General features: G+C 30.6%; 3 protein-coding genes and 1 long non-coding RNA gene across 5 annotated transcripts in view; 3 read left to right on the top strand and 1 right to left on the bottom strand.

The window, feature by feature from the left end:
* The first annotated feature begins 825 nt into the window (after positions 1-825).
* On the top strand, positions 826-2,596 carry LOC408648 (RING finger protein 11). The gene is made up of 3 exons (XM_026438845.1): positions 826-1,363; positions 1,738-2,124; positions 2,347-2,596. The coding sequence occupies exons 1-2, from the start codon at positions 1,232-1,234 to the stop codon at positions 2,089-2,091; spliced, it is 486 nt and encodes a 161-aa protein (XP_026294630.1). The 5' UTR covers positions 826-1,231; the 3' UTR covers positions 2,092-2,124; positions 2,347-2,596.
* Positions 2,597-4,294: 1,698 nt separating this feature from the next.
* LOC726128 (leucine-rich repeats and immunoglobulin-like domains protein 3) lies at positions 4,295-10,259 on the top strand. Its single transcript, XM_026446516.1, has 14 exons — positions 4,295-4,793; positions 5,791-5,862; positions 5,965-6,108; positions 6,213-6,350; positions 6,438-6,578; positions 6,680-6,967; positions 7,094-7,237; positions 7,351-7,589; positions 7,679-7,825; positions 7,930-8,244; positions 8,351-8,632; positions 8,731-9,006; positions 9,137-9,445; positions 9,529-10,259. The coding sequence occupies exons 1-14, from the start codon at positions 4,549-4,551 to the stop codon at positions 9,654-9,656; spliced, it is 2,868 nt and encodes a 955-aa protein (XP_026302301.1). The 5' UTR covers positions 4,295-4,548; the 3' UTR covers positions 9,657-10,259.
* The window catches only part of LOC410795 (trehalase), a 14,321-nt gene continuing 6,936 nt past the window's right edge, over positions 8,722-16,106 (bottom strand). The window contains 1 exon segment of one of the 2 annotated variants that reach the window (NM_001112671.1): positions 8,722-8,994. In NM_001112671.1, the coding sequence (NP_001106141.1) occupies positions 8,961-8,994 (34 nt within the window). In that variant the 3' untranslated portion in view covers positions 8,722-8,960. 2 annotated transcript variants of the gene reach the window in all.
* The window catches only part of LOC107966105, a 1,251-nt gene continuing 187 nt past the window's right edge, over positions 15,043-16,106 (top strand). The window contains exon 1 of the long non-coding RNA XR_001706533.2: positions 15,043-15,882. This is a non-coding gene — a long non-coding RNA (uncharacterized LOC107966105). The remainder of the gene's footprint in view (positions 15,883-16,106) is intronic.

The following is a 16,106-nucleotide window of genomic DNA, read 5'->3' as shown; positions in this document are numbered from 1 at the left end:
ATTTTAGAATTATTAAATTGATTATCATCTGCTAAAATCAAAATTTTTAAAAGCGATCGAACAAAAGTCGAATAATTGAATTATTATTGAATTTCATATTTAGAATTATGATTTAAGAATAATAAAAATCATTAGCGATAATTTTCTATATTATACATTGCAAAATAAACGCAAAAAATAATTGATCAATTACGAGTTGTTCAAGGTCTATGAAAAAGTCAAAAAAAATCAAAACTTTATCAATTACATAAATAAATTTTTCTTTATATAATATAAATTTTTTAATAAACATTAAATTTTTACAAATTTTTACAATATACAATATTTTTAAATTAAAAAATAATAAATGACGTCGATTTATAAGAAATGTCCACAATCCTACGAAATTAATTCAATGAATAGATAACAATTAGACTTTGCTATTCATATACGTATTATACAATCATTCTAAAATATCTTCTTGAAATCATTATTCATATTTGATTAATGACAAATCGCATATTTTAAATCCTAGAGAAATATATTTAAAAAGTTATATAGAAACTGACATAAAAATAATGGCGAGATTTCTTTGAATCGTTTCGAATATCGAAATTTAAATTAAAAGAAACAACGTAAACGCATGTTATGTTTCACGACTGCTTTCACGATATGTCGAATTTTAACAAACCAATCATAGGTTAGTTGCCGAATGTATTTTGAAAAGAATGTAATCATACTTGTGTAAACTCTTTGTATTGTATGGAATCGTTTCTCGCTGATTGGATGTCGGAAAATGCGACACGCTTCTAACAACGAATCAAAATGAAGTACCTTCTACGCAGTAAGATGAAAGCGGTGGTGTGTACTAAACGTTTGAAGAACGTAGCGCGAGGGATGTGAAAAGTGTTTTTTCACAACCTGTGACTAACTGGCCTGTTTTTTTTTCTCATTACGTCTCGTTGGATGCGTCGGGCACTCAGCTGTGGTGCGGGTATGTGACGACGGAAGATGTTTTGATGGTAAAGATTCGTATACCGAATTTTCACCCGAAACACGAACTGTCATCCGTTCGAAGATCGAAACGGACTTCGTTACGTGTATCGGCGGAAAAACAAGCAATTTATGATGGGGACAGATCTCGAAATATCCCACGTCAAAGTTATCGTGATCGTTTAATCGTGACGTTGGGATTAAAGAACCAAAGTACGTTGTCCGAGAAACGCAAAGCTAGAACTGACGTTCTTTCAAAATGGGAAATTGTTTGAAACGCGCTGGAAGCGGTCAACAGGACAATACCACTTTGCTGAGTAACAATCCTGATCCTCCTACATTGACTAGCGGTTCTTTACAAGAAGGCCTTGGACCTCCGATACCTAACAATGTAATTTTCTTTCTTTAATTTGATCAATCGTAATTTTATTTCTTACTTCTTTCGTCTTCGTCATATTTATAATTTGTATTTTATCCTTTTTCTTTTATTTTACTTTTATATTTAATGATGAAAACATTTTTTTTTTTATAAAAATGGTATGATGATATATATATATATGTGTGTGTAGATATATGTGTATATACATATATACACACATATATATATACACATTAATCATAATAATTGATTTTTGTTATGAGTTTTATCACATTTGACAGTATCCAGTTAAATTTCATTGTTCAAGAAGTTAACAATAAATTTTGTTACTTTATTAAAGTATTTTAACTTTTTGAACTTAGTTAAACTTATACTTGATTTCACAGGAGGCTGTAACCTTTTCTTATGCACCAGTTTTTACAAGGGAACTTCATCTTCAACAAATTGGCATTGGTGTTAATCTAGGACCAGGTAGTGAAGAAGAACAACAAGTTAGAATAGCAAAACGCATAGGACTTATTCAACATTTGCCTATGAGAGAATATGATGGGACTAAAAAAGGAGAATGCGTGATATGTATGATGGAGCTGCAGGTGGGAGAGGAAGTGCGTTATTTACCCTGTATGCATACTTATCATGCAGTATGTATCGACGATTGGTTGCTGCGTTCTTTGACTTGTCCATCGTGCATGGAGCCTGTAGATGCAGCATTGATTAGTTCATATCATCCAACCACTTAACACCAAGGAGATGGAGAATGAAATAGCTAATCGGTAATCAAACTATATTATCGCGATGAAACAGAGAAATTGGAAAAGATTATTAATTTTATTATCATATATAATGGCTTCTAAATAGCAAAAGGGTATTTTCTTCTTGTTATGGCTAAATTTGCCATTGTATTCAAATATATCTGTTCGCATGCTAATAATAATATAACTGTTATTATAAGAAATTAGAAATTTCTTCTATATAGACATCATTCCCTCTTACAGGGTAATATTCTGCACGTGGATCATAAAAAGAAGTAAAGTGTATTTACGATCAAAATGCAATCGCCATAGTTGTTAATTTTCTGCTAAATCTAAAGTAGCTTTCCTTTCATATGGCTGCAAAAGGTATCCTATTTTATGCTCAAGTAACTGGAGCAACCAAGAGATGTAAGATTTTGCTGAAAACACTTTAAGTTGAATAAAGAATAGCAGCTACTTGACTTTGGTGATTTGGTCAAGTAATTATAGACAATTATACGCATTGTGAATATCATGAATAATATTCATCACAAAATGTCATATTATGTACATTTTTAACAATAATTGCAACAATTTCATATTTTCAAATATTTGATATCTATTTTCGGAATATATCTTATGATATATAAAATTAATCATATTTTTTTTAAATATATTATTTCTTATTTCAATGTAATTTGGTTTCATCTTTAGAAGCACGGAAAACAAAAATATTAGAATTCGGAATCTTTTACGTATAATCCGAATTATTTTACAAAAACTGCTTATGATTATATATTTATATTATTATCATTTATATATACTTTTTATATATGCATTACAATACATTCAAATTATTTAAAAGTTTCAATTCATTGGAAAAATTTGTATATTTGTATAATTATATTATACATGCTATCGCATTAATTTTTCATCATAAGCAGTGCAATTATCAAAGTCTTATTCAATGGAATTAAATATGTATTGTTTTAATGTTTTTTCATTTATTTTCTTTGCTGTTAGTAATGAATATATAACACAATAGATATCTACAAATAAGAGAAAAAAAGTCATTCTTTATTTTTATAAAGATATTCATAAAAATATACATCTTAGAATTTTTGTGAATGTTATCATTGAAATTCAAAATGCAATTTCAATTACAAATGAAAGAATGGGGGTTCGCGTCATAGTTTAGTTGTTCAATTCAAGTTCGATATAATCGAAATTTGAACAAAGAAATTGCACGATGAGTAAGTTATTCAACTTAGATTTTCACATGGACTTAAAACTCGTAAATAAAATTTTCATAATAACAATAAAAAATTATAATAATTATTATAATTTTCTAATATATAAAAATTCAACGATTCGATCGATTTCATATAAAGAATGTAAATGTATATATATTCTTTTAAGAATATACGTACGCATATGCATACATATATTTCCTACTTGGACGAAAATATTTTAATGTTTTACGAGAGCTTCATGTGTGTAATGTTATTGATTTGTTTGGAAAAAAAGTGATGCTGTGAAATAGTGATTTATTGACAAAATATAAATATAAAAATAGTGATCTAATAATAATAATACAAATATAAGTATTTAGTAACAATTTATGATTTTTTCAACAATACCTACCCTTATTTATTAAATAATAATTTAAATAATTTATTAAATAAATTTTATTCTATTTTGATCATAAATTGAAATTCATTCTATAAGAATTTTCATGTTATATAAAATTATAATGAAAAAAATAATCATAGAATATGTTTGTGCTAAATATTAATTAAAATAAAGTAATCCTCAGAGACATATTTCATAATAGTATACATATTTTGCAATTAAATATATGTATAAACCAGTCTTGTAAATAATTCTACATATTTTACGATAGCATTAGAAATATTAATATATTCATCGAATAAAAATATATAAGCTAGTAACAATTTATTTTAATTTAATTTGTTTTCAAGTACTTTTCATACACAATGAATAATTTATTAAATTATGGAAATTAATGTGGAAAACTTAAAGATAAATCTTGACCCTTATTTTTTTTATTAAACTTATATGGTTCGTTACTATACTTAGAAAATATTACTAGCTAGGAAATAAATTTCTAGTAATATGAAGGTTGGATCATTGTGAAGAAATAGATAGATACATGGGAAAGAAGGAAAGAAAGAGAGAGAGAGAGAAAGAAAGAAAGAATGGTATCGCGCAATCAGTGAGGGAGTTTCGCATCGGTCCGTGGGCGTCATCATGGTGTGTGGGTTGAAGCGTTTTTAAGAGACAAGTTTGTTTTTAATCGATAGAACGTGGTAATTTTTATTATTACGGTGATGCTTTTACAAGGAATGTTGCCATTATTCCACGAATCGCTATGGAGAAAACTATTAGTACGCAGTGTACAGTTACGAAATAAATTTTAAGCGAAACGGTACGACGGTGTATACAATGTCGAATACAGAACAAATTTTTTTCGATCATCGATTTGTGTGGAAATACAAATGGGCGATTGTTATATTACCAATATTATTTCTAACTTCATCAAACTTTATAAAAGCCAACAAGATATCGTATGGCAACATAAAGGATAATCAATGTCCTGTTGAGTGTGATTGTCTTGGAAATGTGGTGGACTGCATTAACTTACAATTGATTGGAGCACCCAGCGGACTACCACCATGGACAGAGATCTTGTAAGTAAATAATTGCATATTATCCTATCAAGAAAAATGTATATCATCACTATATTATCACCACCATCATATTGTCTTTCATGGTTTGTTTTAGTTCGACTTGCTTTCGAAAATTCATTAGAACATCACGATATTTAATACTGATAATTCCTTATTTAATGAATTATTATTAAAAGTATATATGATCAAATTTTTATTCCTTTTTAATTCATTATTAAATTGATTTAAATTTACATAAATATACAAATATTCATTACTTAAGATTTAAACTAAAAACTATGCAGTGTAACATGATCTGACAAGATAAAGATAAGAGAGTACATTGTAAATTTATAACAGAAGTGTGAACGTAAATGATAATGATATCGATTTCATTAAATAAATCAATATAAATATTATTATTATCTTAATCTTGCAGATTCTTATTTAAAAAGTTTGCTATTGTTAATTTACAAATATTCTATAAAACTAACTTTTCTTTATTAAGATTATGTAATTTATTGAATCCACTATGGATAAATACAACATTAATATAATCGTTAAATTATTTATTATTATTATTATAATATTGTAATATTTATCGATTAATTTGTAATTATTACTTTTTATTTATTATATAAAATATTATATAGTTTTATTTTAAATATTAACAAATAAGATTAAATATTGAAAAGCAAATTTTCTTTTTCAAATATATTTTTAAAAATATAGTACTTAATATTTGATCGAATTAAAGAGAATAAAATTGAAATGAAAAATATTTTTCTTTATATTTATGTTATTTATAATTAAATTTTAAATATTATAATTGTATTCATAAATATAATAATTATTACATCCATGCATATATATATATATATATATATATATATATATATATATATATATATATATATATATATTAAATATAAAATATATTGATTATGTTAGTAGATAAGTAGATAAGCAATAAACAAAAAAAAGACAAAAAACAAAAATCTTGTTTTCTTTTTTGCAGAGGATTAAAAGGGAACAATATAGCTAGTTTGGAGCCTGATGTTTTATTACATTTAACTAAATTGAAAGAATTGTGAGTAATATTTTTAAAAATAAAAAAATATTTCAATTGATGATATATCTTTAAAAAGAATTACTTTAATTAATATTTTGATATTATTATTAATTATTCAAGAGATCTCAGTGGAAACAAATTTGGAGATGACTTTAAAATTATTTTGTCAGAAGGTACGCACTTACAAATGCTTAAAGTAAATAAAAACCAATTAACACAAGTGCCAGACATGTTTTTTGTTAAAAACATAACACATCTTGCATTGTAAGTATATTGCTTATATTATATTATTAAATATTGGGGATAGTAGAGATTATAAGAAAAAATAACATAATAATATAAAAATAAATAATATTTTATTTTTATAGAGCTCACAATTCAATTACCGATATAAATGGAACCGCATTACTCAACTTGCAACGGCTTCAAAACTTGGATCTTAGTGGAAATAAAATAAGTGTTATTCGAAATGGATCCTTTCTTGCACCTAATTGCCTTACACATTTGTATGGAATTATTTTATTATCCTTGAATGTATAAAACTCATAACAATTCTTATAAACCTATTTAAAATTTTTTTTATTTTCTTACAGAAATTTAAATAAAAATCAAATAAAAGTCATTGAAAATGGGAGTTTGGATAATTTAACTTCATTAGAAGAATTACGACTGAATAAAAATTATTTGACACAATTGAAAGATCTTTTTACAAACTTAAAAAAATTGCGTATATTGTGAGAAATTATTTCATATGATTTTTTTGTTGTTCATTATTGTTTATATCATTACTTATATTTATTAATTATATTGATTAATGTATAATGCTTTTTTCTAGGGAAATAAATAGAAATGAATTGCAGACAATCCAAGGACTTAGCCTTAGAGGTTTAAAAAATCTAAAAGAATTACATTTAAAAAAAAATAAAATCGAAACATTAGATGATGGTGCGTTTTGGCCTCTCGAAAATTTAACGATTCTAGAACTTGACTTTAATTTATTAACTATGGTGAGAAAAGGTGGTCTATTCGGATTAGAACATTTACAAAAATTAACGTTATCACACAATCGAATACGCACTATTGAAATACAAGCATGGGATAGATGCAAAGAAATCATCGAATTGTTAGTAATATTTTAATTCTAATATACTATAATAATATACTATAATAGGATTATGACAATAAAAAATTAACAAAATTTATCATTTTATCAAATTATATTCGGTTACAAAAAAAAATATATTTACAGAGATTTATCATATAATGAAATATCCACAATTGAACGAGATACTTTTGAATTTTTGGAAAAATTGAAAAAACTTAAACTGGATCACAATCAGATTACATACATTGCAGATGGCGCATTCAGTTCAACTCCTAATCTACAAATATTGTACGTATAATATATATAATACTATAACATATATCATACTATAACATATATGTACAACATAAAGATTTGTAAAAATCCAACAAATTTTTATAATAATCATATTATTGTTAAAGGGAATTGAAGTTTAATAAAATTTCGTACATGGTGGAAGATATTAATGGTGCCTTTGATCCACTCGGACAATTATGGAAACTAGGATTAGCACACAATAGAATAAAATCAATAAACAAAAATGCGTTTACCGGATTAAGTAATGTAACCGAATTGGATTTAAGTGGAAATAATATAACAAGTATTCAGGAAAATGCATTCGTTTCAATGACTAGATTAACTAAATTGAGAATGAATTCGAGTATGTATAAGTATATAAATATGCTTGTAACGTTTTACGATTTAATATTTGCATTTATTTTTATCTATTTTTATCCTTGTTGTGTGAAGGTGTTTTAGTTTGTGATTGTGGCTTACAATGGTTAAGTATGTGGTTACGTGAGCATAGTTACACCGATGCGGAAGTTTATTGCGGGTTTCCACATTGGTTACAAGGAATGTCATTAACTCAACTTCATCATAAAAATTTTACATGCGGTTAGTTTAACGATCAAAAAATTATACTTTTAATATAATTTGATAATTTCGCATAAATTAATTATTCGTTCAAAAATATAATAATGCGAATACATGGGATTCAGATGAATATCCGAAGCCAAGAATCATCGAAGAACCTAAAAGTCAGATGGGTATTAAAGGAGACAACGTGACATTGGTTTGTCGAGCAACGAGTACCGCTATAGCAAGATTACATTTTACTTGGAAACACGATAATATTGAAATTAATGATGACAATCTACAAATAAACACCGATTCTACGGAGAATGGAGTAACAGAGGCAACTTCTATCTTACATCTTACTAACGTTACTCATGCAAATGCTGGAAAATATCAGTGCATGGTGACCAATACATATGGAACAACATATTCTGCAAAAGCAAAATTAAGCATTTTAAGTGAGTTACATTAATTCAAACATGAAAATATTTAAACAAATATTAACACATAATATTCCATCTGTTAGAAATATATCACAAATAATAATGGAAATTTTTATTATAGTATATCCATCTTTTTCAAAAATTCCACATGATATACGTGTAATTGCTGGAAGCACTGCTCGCCTCGAATGTTCAGCGGAAGGGCAACCATCACCGCAAATAGCATGGCAAAAGGATGGTGGTAATGATTTTCCAGCGGCAAGAGAAAGAAGAATGCATATGATGCCGACTGACGATGTATTATTCATCGTCGATGTGAAAACTGCCGACAGTGGCGTTTACTCCTGTACCGCGCAAAATCTTGCTGGCTTGATCGTTGCAAATGCTACTCTCACGATATTAGGTAAATTTTTTCCATAATTGTTTGATGTGAACGAAAATTAAATTCTTCGTTTCTTAGTAAATAATTGCGATTATGATTTTTTTTTTTTCTTTTTAAAGAAACACCATCGTTCGTAAAACCGATGGAAAATAAAGAGGTGACAGTTGGTGGTTCAATCGTATTGGAGTGTATGGCAAGTGGTATGCCCAGACCAAAGTTATCTTGGCGTAAAAATGGTAATCCTCTGTTAGCGACCGAACGGCATTTTTTCACTGCTGAAGATCAGCTTTTGATTATTGTCGACACTAGAATTAGTGACGCTGGTAGTTACGAATGTGAAATGAGCAATTCATTGGGCAGCGTTGTTGGCGCATCTCATCTTACTGTAAAACCAGGTAAAATGTTTTTTTCAGTTAAATTTTTTCTTCTTCAAAATTTAAAGTAAAATATACTAATATAATGATATAAAGTATATACGTATAATAATTTAAAGTAAAATATACAAAAATATTGCTTATTCCACAGCTCCGATTTCGACTCCCAGCCCCGGGTCGGTAAACGAAGATGATATTCTCGGTTTGATAATAATCACTGTTGTGTGTTGCGCTGTTGGTACGTCTATAGTGTGGGTAGTTATAATCTATCAAACTAGAAGACGGTTGAATAACGTTGCTCAAGGTAGACCGCATGCACAACCAACGCCGACTCTAACAGGTACGGTAGCAGATACGCAAACGCATATATATTTGGAAACGAGTTCCCAGCATAGTAAAGACAGCGGTACAGGAGATAGTACCAATCCTAGTAGCGATCAATTACAATTATGTTTACCCGGTAAGTAAAAATATTTTTATTCTTTTATTATCATTATTATTATTATTATTCTAAAATTTACATATTTACATATCTATTTTTAGAGGAAATCGTTACGTGTTCCGTGAATAATGAGGAAGAACCAAGTGCAGTGGTAAATGTAGGGGCTCCATTGTTAAGATACACTAATCATGAACGAATCGTTCATGAGAACAAAGACTGTGCCGTTTAAAAAAATGATTTCAAATATGATTTTTTTTTTTTTCTTCGTAACTGATTCGTCATGTTTCACGCATGAAGAACATTTTCACTTACAATGTGCAAAATAATTATCTAGAGAAACTATCAAGCGGAATCCTCGTTCTGATCATTGAATTACAAAGTAATAGTCACGGCAATCGTACAGTTTTGATAAATTTATTGTGTCATGAACATTATTTTTGTGATGTATGATGATATGAACGTGATACGAACGAACGATAGTTTATTTTATTGTGTTTTAGTTTTCATGGAAAAAAAAAAAAAAAAAATTTGTCAAAAGAAAAATACGTAAATTAGAAAGTACCATTGACGTATAATTTGTAAATATTTAGAGTATAAGAACTCGCCACGTTTAATTCGATTCATGTCGCCGAGAAAAGAGTAAAGTTAACAGGAGTATGTTGACACCGGGAATTAACCCGTAATCCGCAAAAGCCACTTACTATGTAAACCAGTCTTTTGTGATAGATATTTATTTTTAGGATTACTTAATTACTATTAGATTAATACAATGACTATATTTATAATGCCCCATGACGTAAGTTTGCCTAAAAAAAAAAAAAAAAAAAAAAAAGAGAAAACGAAAAAAACGGATGAAACTAGTAAAAAAAAAAAAAACGTACATAAGTCTACGCACAGGTATTTTATATTCAACAAAACGCGTTAATCATATGTAAATATACATCGAAAAGAGAGAAAGTGTGCGTGCATACTTTCGTATACGTCTCTGTGTGTCTGTCCTGCGTGTATGTGTGTGTATGTATGTACGTATGTATACGTGTGCGCGTGCTGTGTGTACACATTGTTATGCACCAAAGTGCTAATATGTAGACATTTAATAATTTGTCTTCCTCTTTATTTTTTATTCATAGCTAATCATTATGTCACTTTTAGATAAACTAGTTTTGAAATAATTTAATTGATCAATAATGATTGCTCATCACTGATAGATATCAATATAATCTTTCTAACATTTGATTATATAATATCGTCACTGAATCAATTGATTTTCCTTTAATATTAAATTTCAATATTGAAATTCTTTCTATGTAAAGAATAATTGTATTTTGTTATTAATCAATTATTATTACATACAAATTTCATTACTTTTTTCGAGAAGAAATTTTTACAAAAGAAAATGCATATTTTTCTTTTTTTTTTTTTTCTATTATTTTGTATATAATTAATTTTTGAACACATATTTGTACAGTTTCAATAGATGATACTTTCAATTGAAATGCACGCACGAGAATAGAAAGAATTGTGATTAGTTGAACGTGCGATAAAACGACGACGATCGTTATGTAACAAGACTCCAATGAATATTATAATTTCTGTGAGTTTCTGTAAGTTAATTTGTGATATTTTTATGCCCCAAGAATAATTTAAAATTCTCACAAACGTGGCACAAGAGTATCGTACGACAGCGCGAAGATTGGCAAACGTCCGAAACTTAAATAAAATCAATATATTACGACGATCATTGTTTCGTTGTCACGATGGTTTGATGATGATGATGATGATGGTCATACATATGCTCTTATATATACATATATATATATATTTTTTTAGATCTTATATTTCGAGAGAATGAAAGAAAAGAAGAACGAGTGGCGACTATTCTCTTTTGATGGATAACGAAACATCGTATTATAGTATTAAATGCGACAAATGGTTAAAGTTTAGGTTAAAGACGAGAAAGGATCGAAATGAAACTTCATTTTTCAAAGCGTTTGTTTACTTTTTTTTTTCTTCTGTATTTCATCGATCAATAACTTTTATGGTTCGCGCTGTTTTCACACGAAAAAAAGAACGATATCTCGAGATTGTTCAACAACGTTTCTCAAGGGAAAAAGAAAAAATGAAACTTCAACGTCAATACGATCGCGAATGACCGCGATAATAACATTGCGTCCAGCAATCTAATAGATTTAGCAAGATCGTGCAAACTTACCAGTGACAAGTATTATAAATCGTATTTTGCCAATAAATAAACAAAGAAAAAGTATCTTGCGAAAACATCGATGGGGTTCGCGTGTGTGCGTGTGTATTGTGCGCGCGCCTTTCAACAAGGCGTCCTCGTGTAATTCAGTATTTTTTTTCCTTCTTGTTACGTGGTATATATATATATATTATAAACAAATACAAGTAATGTATTAGGATAATTAGATTTTGTTGTAATCGCGAACGAAGCGAACAATCCCCGACACTTTGTTTTTTTTTTTTCTTCTCTTTATTATACACTTTTTCGTTTCTTTTCTTTTTTTTTTTTTTTTTTTCTTTTTTTGAACTTTATTTACCAAACGAGCATACTTTGTTAAAATATAATTGCTGATACATGTGTACATATACATACGAGAAAGAAAGAAAAAAAGAGGGAAAAAAAAAAGAAAAAGAAACAAGTTTTTTTTAATAATCTTTCTTTCCTTTAGAAATTTTCAAACGATACGCCAGCGTATCACAATAGTTTATTTTTCCTTCTTTTTTCCTTTTTTTCTTTTATTTTTCCTTCCCAACGAGCATTATATATCTTCTGTCGAATGTACGCGCAGGTGTGTGTGTGTGTGTGTGTGTGTACATACATTAAACGCGGTCGCGGTTATCCCTCGAATCTTCTGTTTACAAACAACACATACGATGGTTATCATGGAAACACGCATCACAAGTATTTTCTACTTTTTTTTTTTTTCAAAAAAAAAATGAAAAAATACTCGATTCACGCTCAGACAATGTTCAATATCGACTTTCTCTGTATCGATATAATCGATCGATTACAAATCGCTGAACGGAATCGAATCAACGATTCGAAACGTTCCATTCTAACCAATATGGAGGGATGGCGATTTGTTTACGAAAAGTAAAACGGGAGAAAGAAGAAATAGTTCGAGATAGAGAGAGAGAGAGAGAGAGAGAGAAAGAAAGAAAGAGAGAGAAAAATAATATTTTGTTATCTAAATTTCCAAATATCACAATGATCAAAATATCGCAACGCGTAAGAGTTTTCACGATGTTCTCACTTGGCTCTTCGCCACGAAGCCTGACGATAAAAACATGTTGAACGGTTGGTTTTCCCGAAACGAGATTCCGTAAGCAACAATAGGGAAAAACGTGCATCGTGATAAGTCAAAGGGGGAAAAAAAAAAAAATCTATAAATAAATAATAAGGATATGAGAATATTTAAATGAGATAATAAACGAAACAATAACGTCTCTCGAAAGAGATTTCTACGACGTTGAATTATTCGTTCATCCTCGAAAATGAACATCGTTTTTTTTTTTTTTTTTTTTCGATTAGTATTATAATGCATTTATACGAAATAATATTTTTCTTTTGATTCTAAGAAAATCAGTTAAGATTCTCGTTCTATTTTGTTTTACAAATCGCGGCGACAGTTTTCTCTAAGATCCTGCTTGTCAAAATTGGCGCCCGTTTCATTGGCTGAAAAATAACAGCGAATGATATCCTGCACGAACGAGATAACTAGAGTTTCCACCATCGTTGATGAAAACGTCAAAATAACAAATTAATTTGATATATATATATATATATATATATATATATATAGATATATAGACATATATGTATATATATATATGTACACAACAGATGATATCGAGATATCTCGTGTAGAGATTTCGGGATACGCATACGAAAATACATAGAAATGATATTTCGTAGATAACGAGAAACTTGTATTTGAGCGTATCGTTTTCGTCCTCTGGGCGCAATCCGGTTTCAAATTTCATCATTCGTAGCGTTCAACGAAATACCGCGATATCGATTTTCTACCGACCGTTTATTATTACTTAATTGATTCGCGGCAAAATCGAACGGCGCGTATTCGTTCACATTTGTAACACAAAATTCTCTAACTAATCTATTCATTTATCTATCTAATTAACTAACTATATTTATCTATATTTATACGTACGCATCTCGCGTTGTTCACGATAAAAGTAACAGTGCTTCGAACAATGTCGAAAAATCATGAAAACGCAAATGTTTGCTCGTTAATCAACGATCGGCGAACCGTTCGATCCTCCATTCTTTTTTTTTTTTTTTTTTTTTTTTTTCCCTTCCAATATTTTATTCCCGCAATCGAATCCGCGAATACGGATAATTATATAAAGAGCCGTTTCTTCTATTTACGAACAGAGAAGAATACGTTACGAGACGGCGAACGGTGCGCCATCGTCAGTGTGGATTTTTGACTAAATCGCGCAAGCGGCTAAACGGGTTCACCTTATACAAAAATATCCGGAAAAATACAAGATTTTTATCGAAAATTTTTTATCTATACATCTCGATCGATCATTTAAACGACGATCTCTCGTCTATAAACAACATGACGTAAAAAGCGCGATCTCGTTTCTACGAGTTACACGACCGTATTATTATCGATTTCCTCGATCGTCCGCTAATCGATCCTCTCTTCAAATCGTCAAACTCGATTTCGTGTCGTCGAGCACGCGATCGCAGTGAAGAAAAATGTTGTTAGATAATTAGGCCGGATGCTTCGGGGAGAAGGGTAAGGGGAGAGGCGAAGGGGGAAGGGGGTCCGCACAACGAGAGGAACGGCGAATTCGTTTCGAATTCGCGATGATGCCGTGCGCGTTTTCGAAAATTAGGGAGGGAAGAAGGAAACGGTCGTCGGTTTAAAACGCGACGATCAATAGGAACGAGTCGGTACCGTGTATCACCGTGTCGCCGTTTCACCGTATCACCTTCCCCGCTTCCTCGCTAATCGAAACGCGTACAATCGATTTATCGTCGAAAACGGAGAAAGAAGAAAAAAAAAAAATAAAAAGAGAGACGTCTGGTGAACACACGCGAATCGCGATCATTCGAAGAGAACGATCGTTCGCGAGTGAAAAAATTCTACTAAATAGTAGTAGTAATAATAGTAGTGGTGGTGGTGGTGGTGGTGATATGGTGGTGGTAATGGTGGTGGTAGTGGTGGTGGTGGTGGTGGTGGTGGTACACACGCGGTTAGTGCACGATCGAATTGCGCGAGAGCGAAATATCGGGCGAGTTTTGCACAGTGTTTTGGTCGATTTCACGGCCGATGATCACGGCAGTTGAAGTAACAATGGGAACCAAGTTCGACCAAGTGTTTGTTTACTTGTCCTTGTCTCGCCTCGCCCCGCGCTTCGCCGTTATCGCGCTTCAACGGTCGCTTCGCACAGAAGCTTGGGCTCTCTAGAAGAGCAACGGTCGTCAATAGTTGTTCATGTCCTTGAGCTCGGTGTAAGCGATCCTCTTTCGGTAAAGATTCCCACTCGGCGATATTACTTTCCTCTTGTTTGGCATCGTGGACGGGCCCGGTACGTAATAATGCCGCCTTTTGTACACCACCATTCTGTAAACGATTAGCAAAAACAATTATCACCACTTTCCTTCAATTTTTATTCCTACGGAGCGTCGAATGGAACGAGAGAGTGAAACAACGAGAGTTTTATGTACCGTTCGCTTCCTGTAAGGACACGCTCGTCGTTCCACGCGACATGCGTTCATACTGTATGTACGTTGCGCGCGCATAATAAACAATAAATCAATTTAATCGTGTTAGATGAATTTAACGCGTTTAATCTTTGGCTCGATCGTAAGTATTTTGCGCGTATTTTATTCAACGATATCGAAGAATCGTACGAGACGAAGACGGAAAAAAGATACAGGTTTCGCGTTCCAGGTTAATGGATCGGTTTGCCGCGGCGCAAAAGATAAAATCGCGCGTTACGTGTACGATCGTGACAATTTCCGGCGTTTCTCGAATCATCGTCGAATTAATCGAGAGAGAATTGTGAACTTTCGATCGAGTTGAATTTCAAGTGAATTTCGTTCCGTCCAAGATGGGCGTGTGTGTTTTATTACTCGACGATAATCGAGGAGACGACGAGGAGATAAAGGAAAGAGATAAAGGAAAAATATTACACGAGTAAGAACGGTGTCAACGTTTATGCAGTTGTTTATGCGAACTGTCGATACAATAACGAGAGTATTGTGTGCCTAAAATATATACATATACATATATATATATATTTCGTTGGCATTGCAAAATATAACGGATAAAGGAAACGTGATAAAATTCGTGGAGAGCATATCGTTGGAATAATCGTTGGAGAACAGGTGTCGGGTAGATTTTCTGATTTATACACTTTATTGAAATGTTACCACCACACAAGGCAAGCAAACGTAGGTAAGGCATAGCGAGATATATGTATATATATATATATATACTTATATACATATATATATATATATCGTTGATCGAAACAAATTAAATTTATCATCTACTTTTCCCTCGCGACGATATTTTTAGATATACTTTCTGCTAATCTCTAATCTCTAACCCAGTCTTGTTCCGGTCGTCCTGCAACCCCTATACTCTCATCCAACCGATTCGTCGATTTTTATCGATCG

This window comes from Apis mellifera, linkage group LG2 (genome assembly GCF_003254395.2).
Source record: "Apis mellifera strain DH4 linkage group LG2, Amel_HAv3.1, whole genome shotgun sequence".
Classification (NCBI taxonomy): Eukaryota; Metazoa; Arthropoda; class Insecta; order Hymenoptera; family Apidae; genus Apis; species Apis mellifera.
This window is presented reverse-complemented; position numbering and strand designations above follow the sequence as displayed.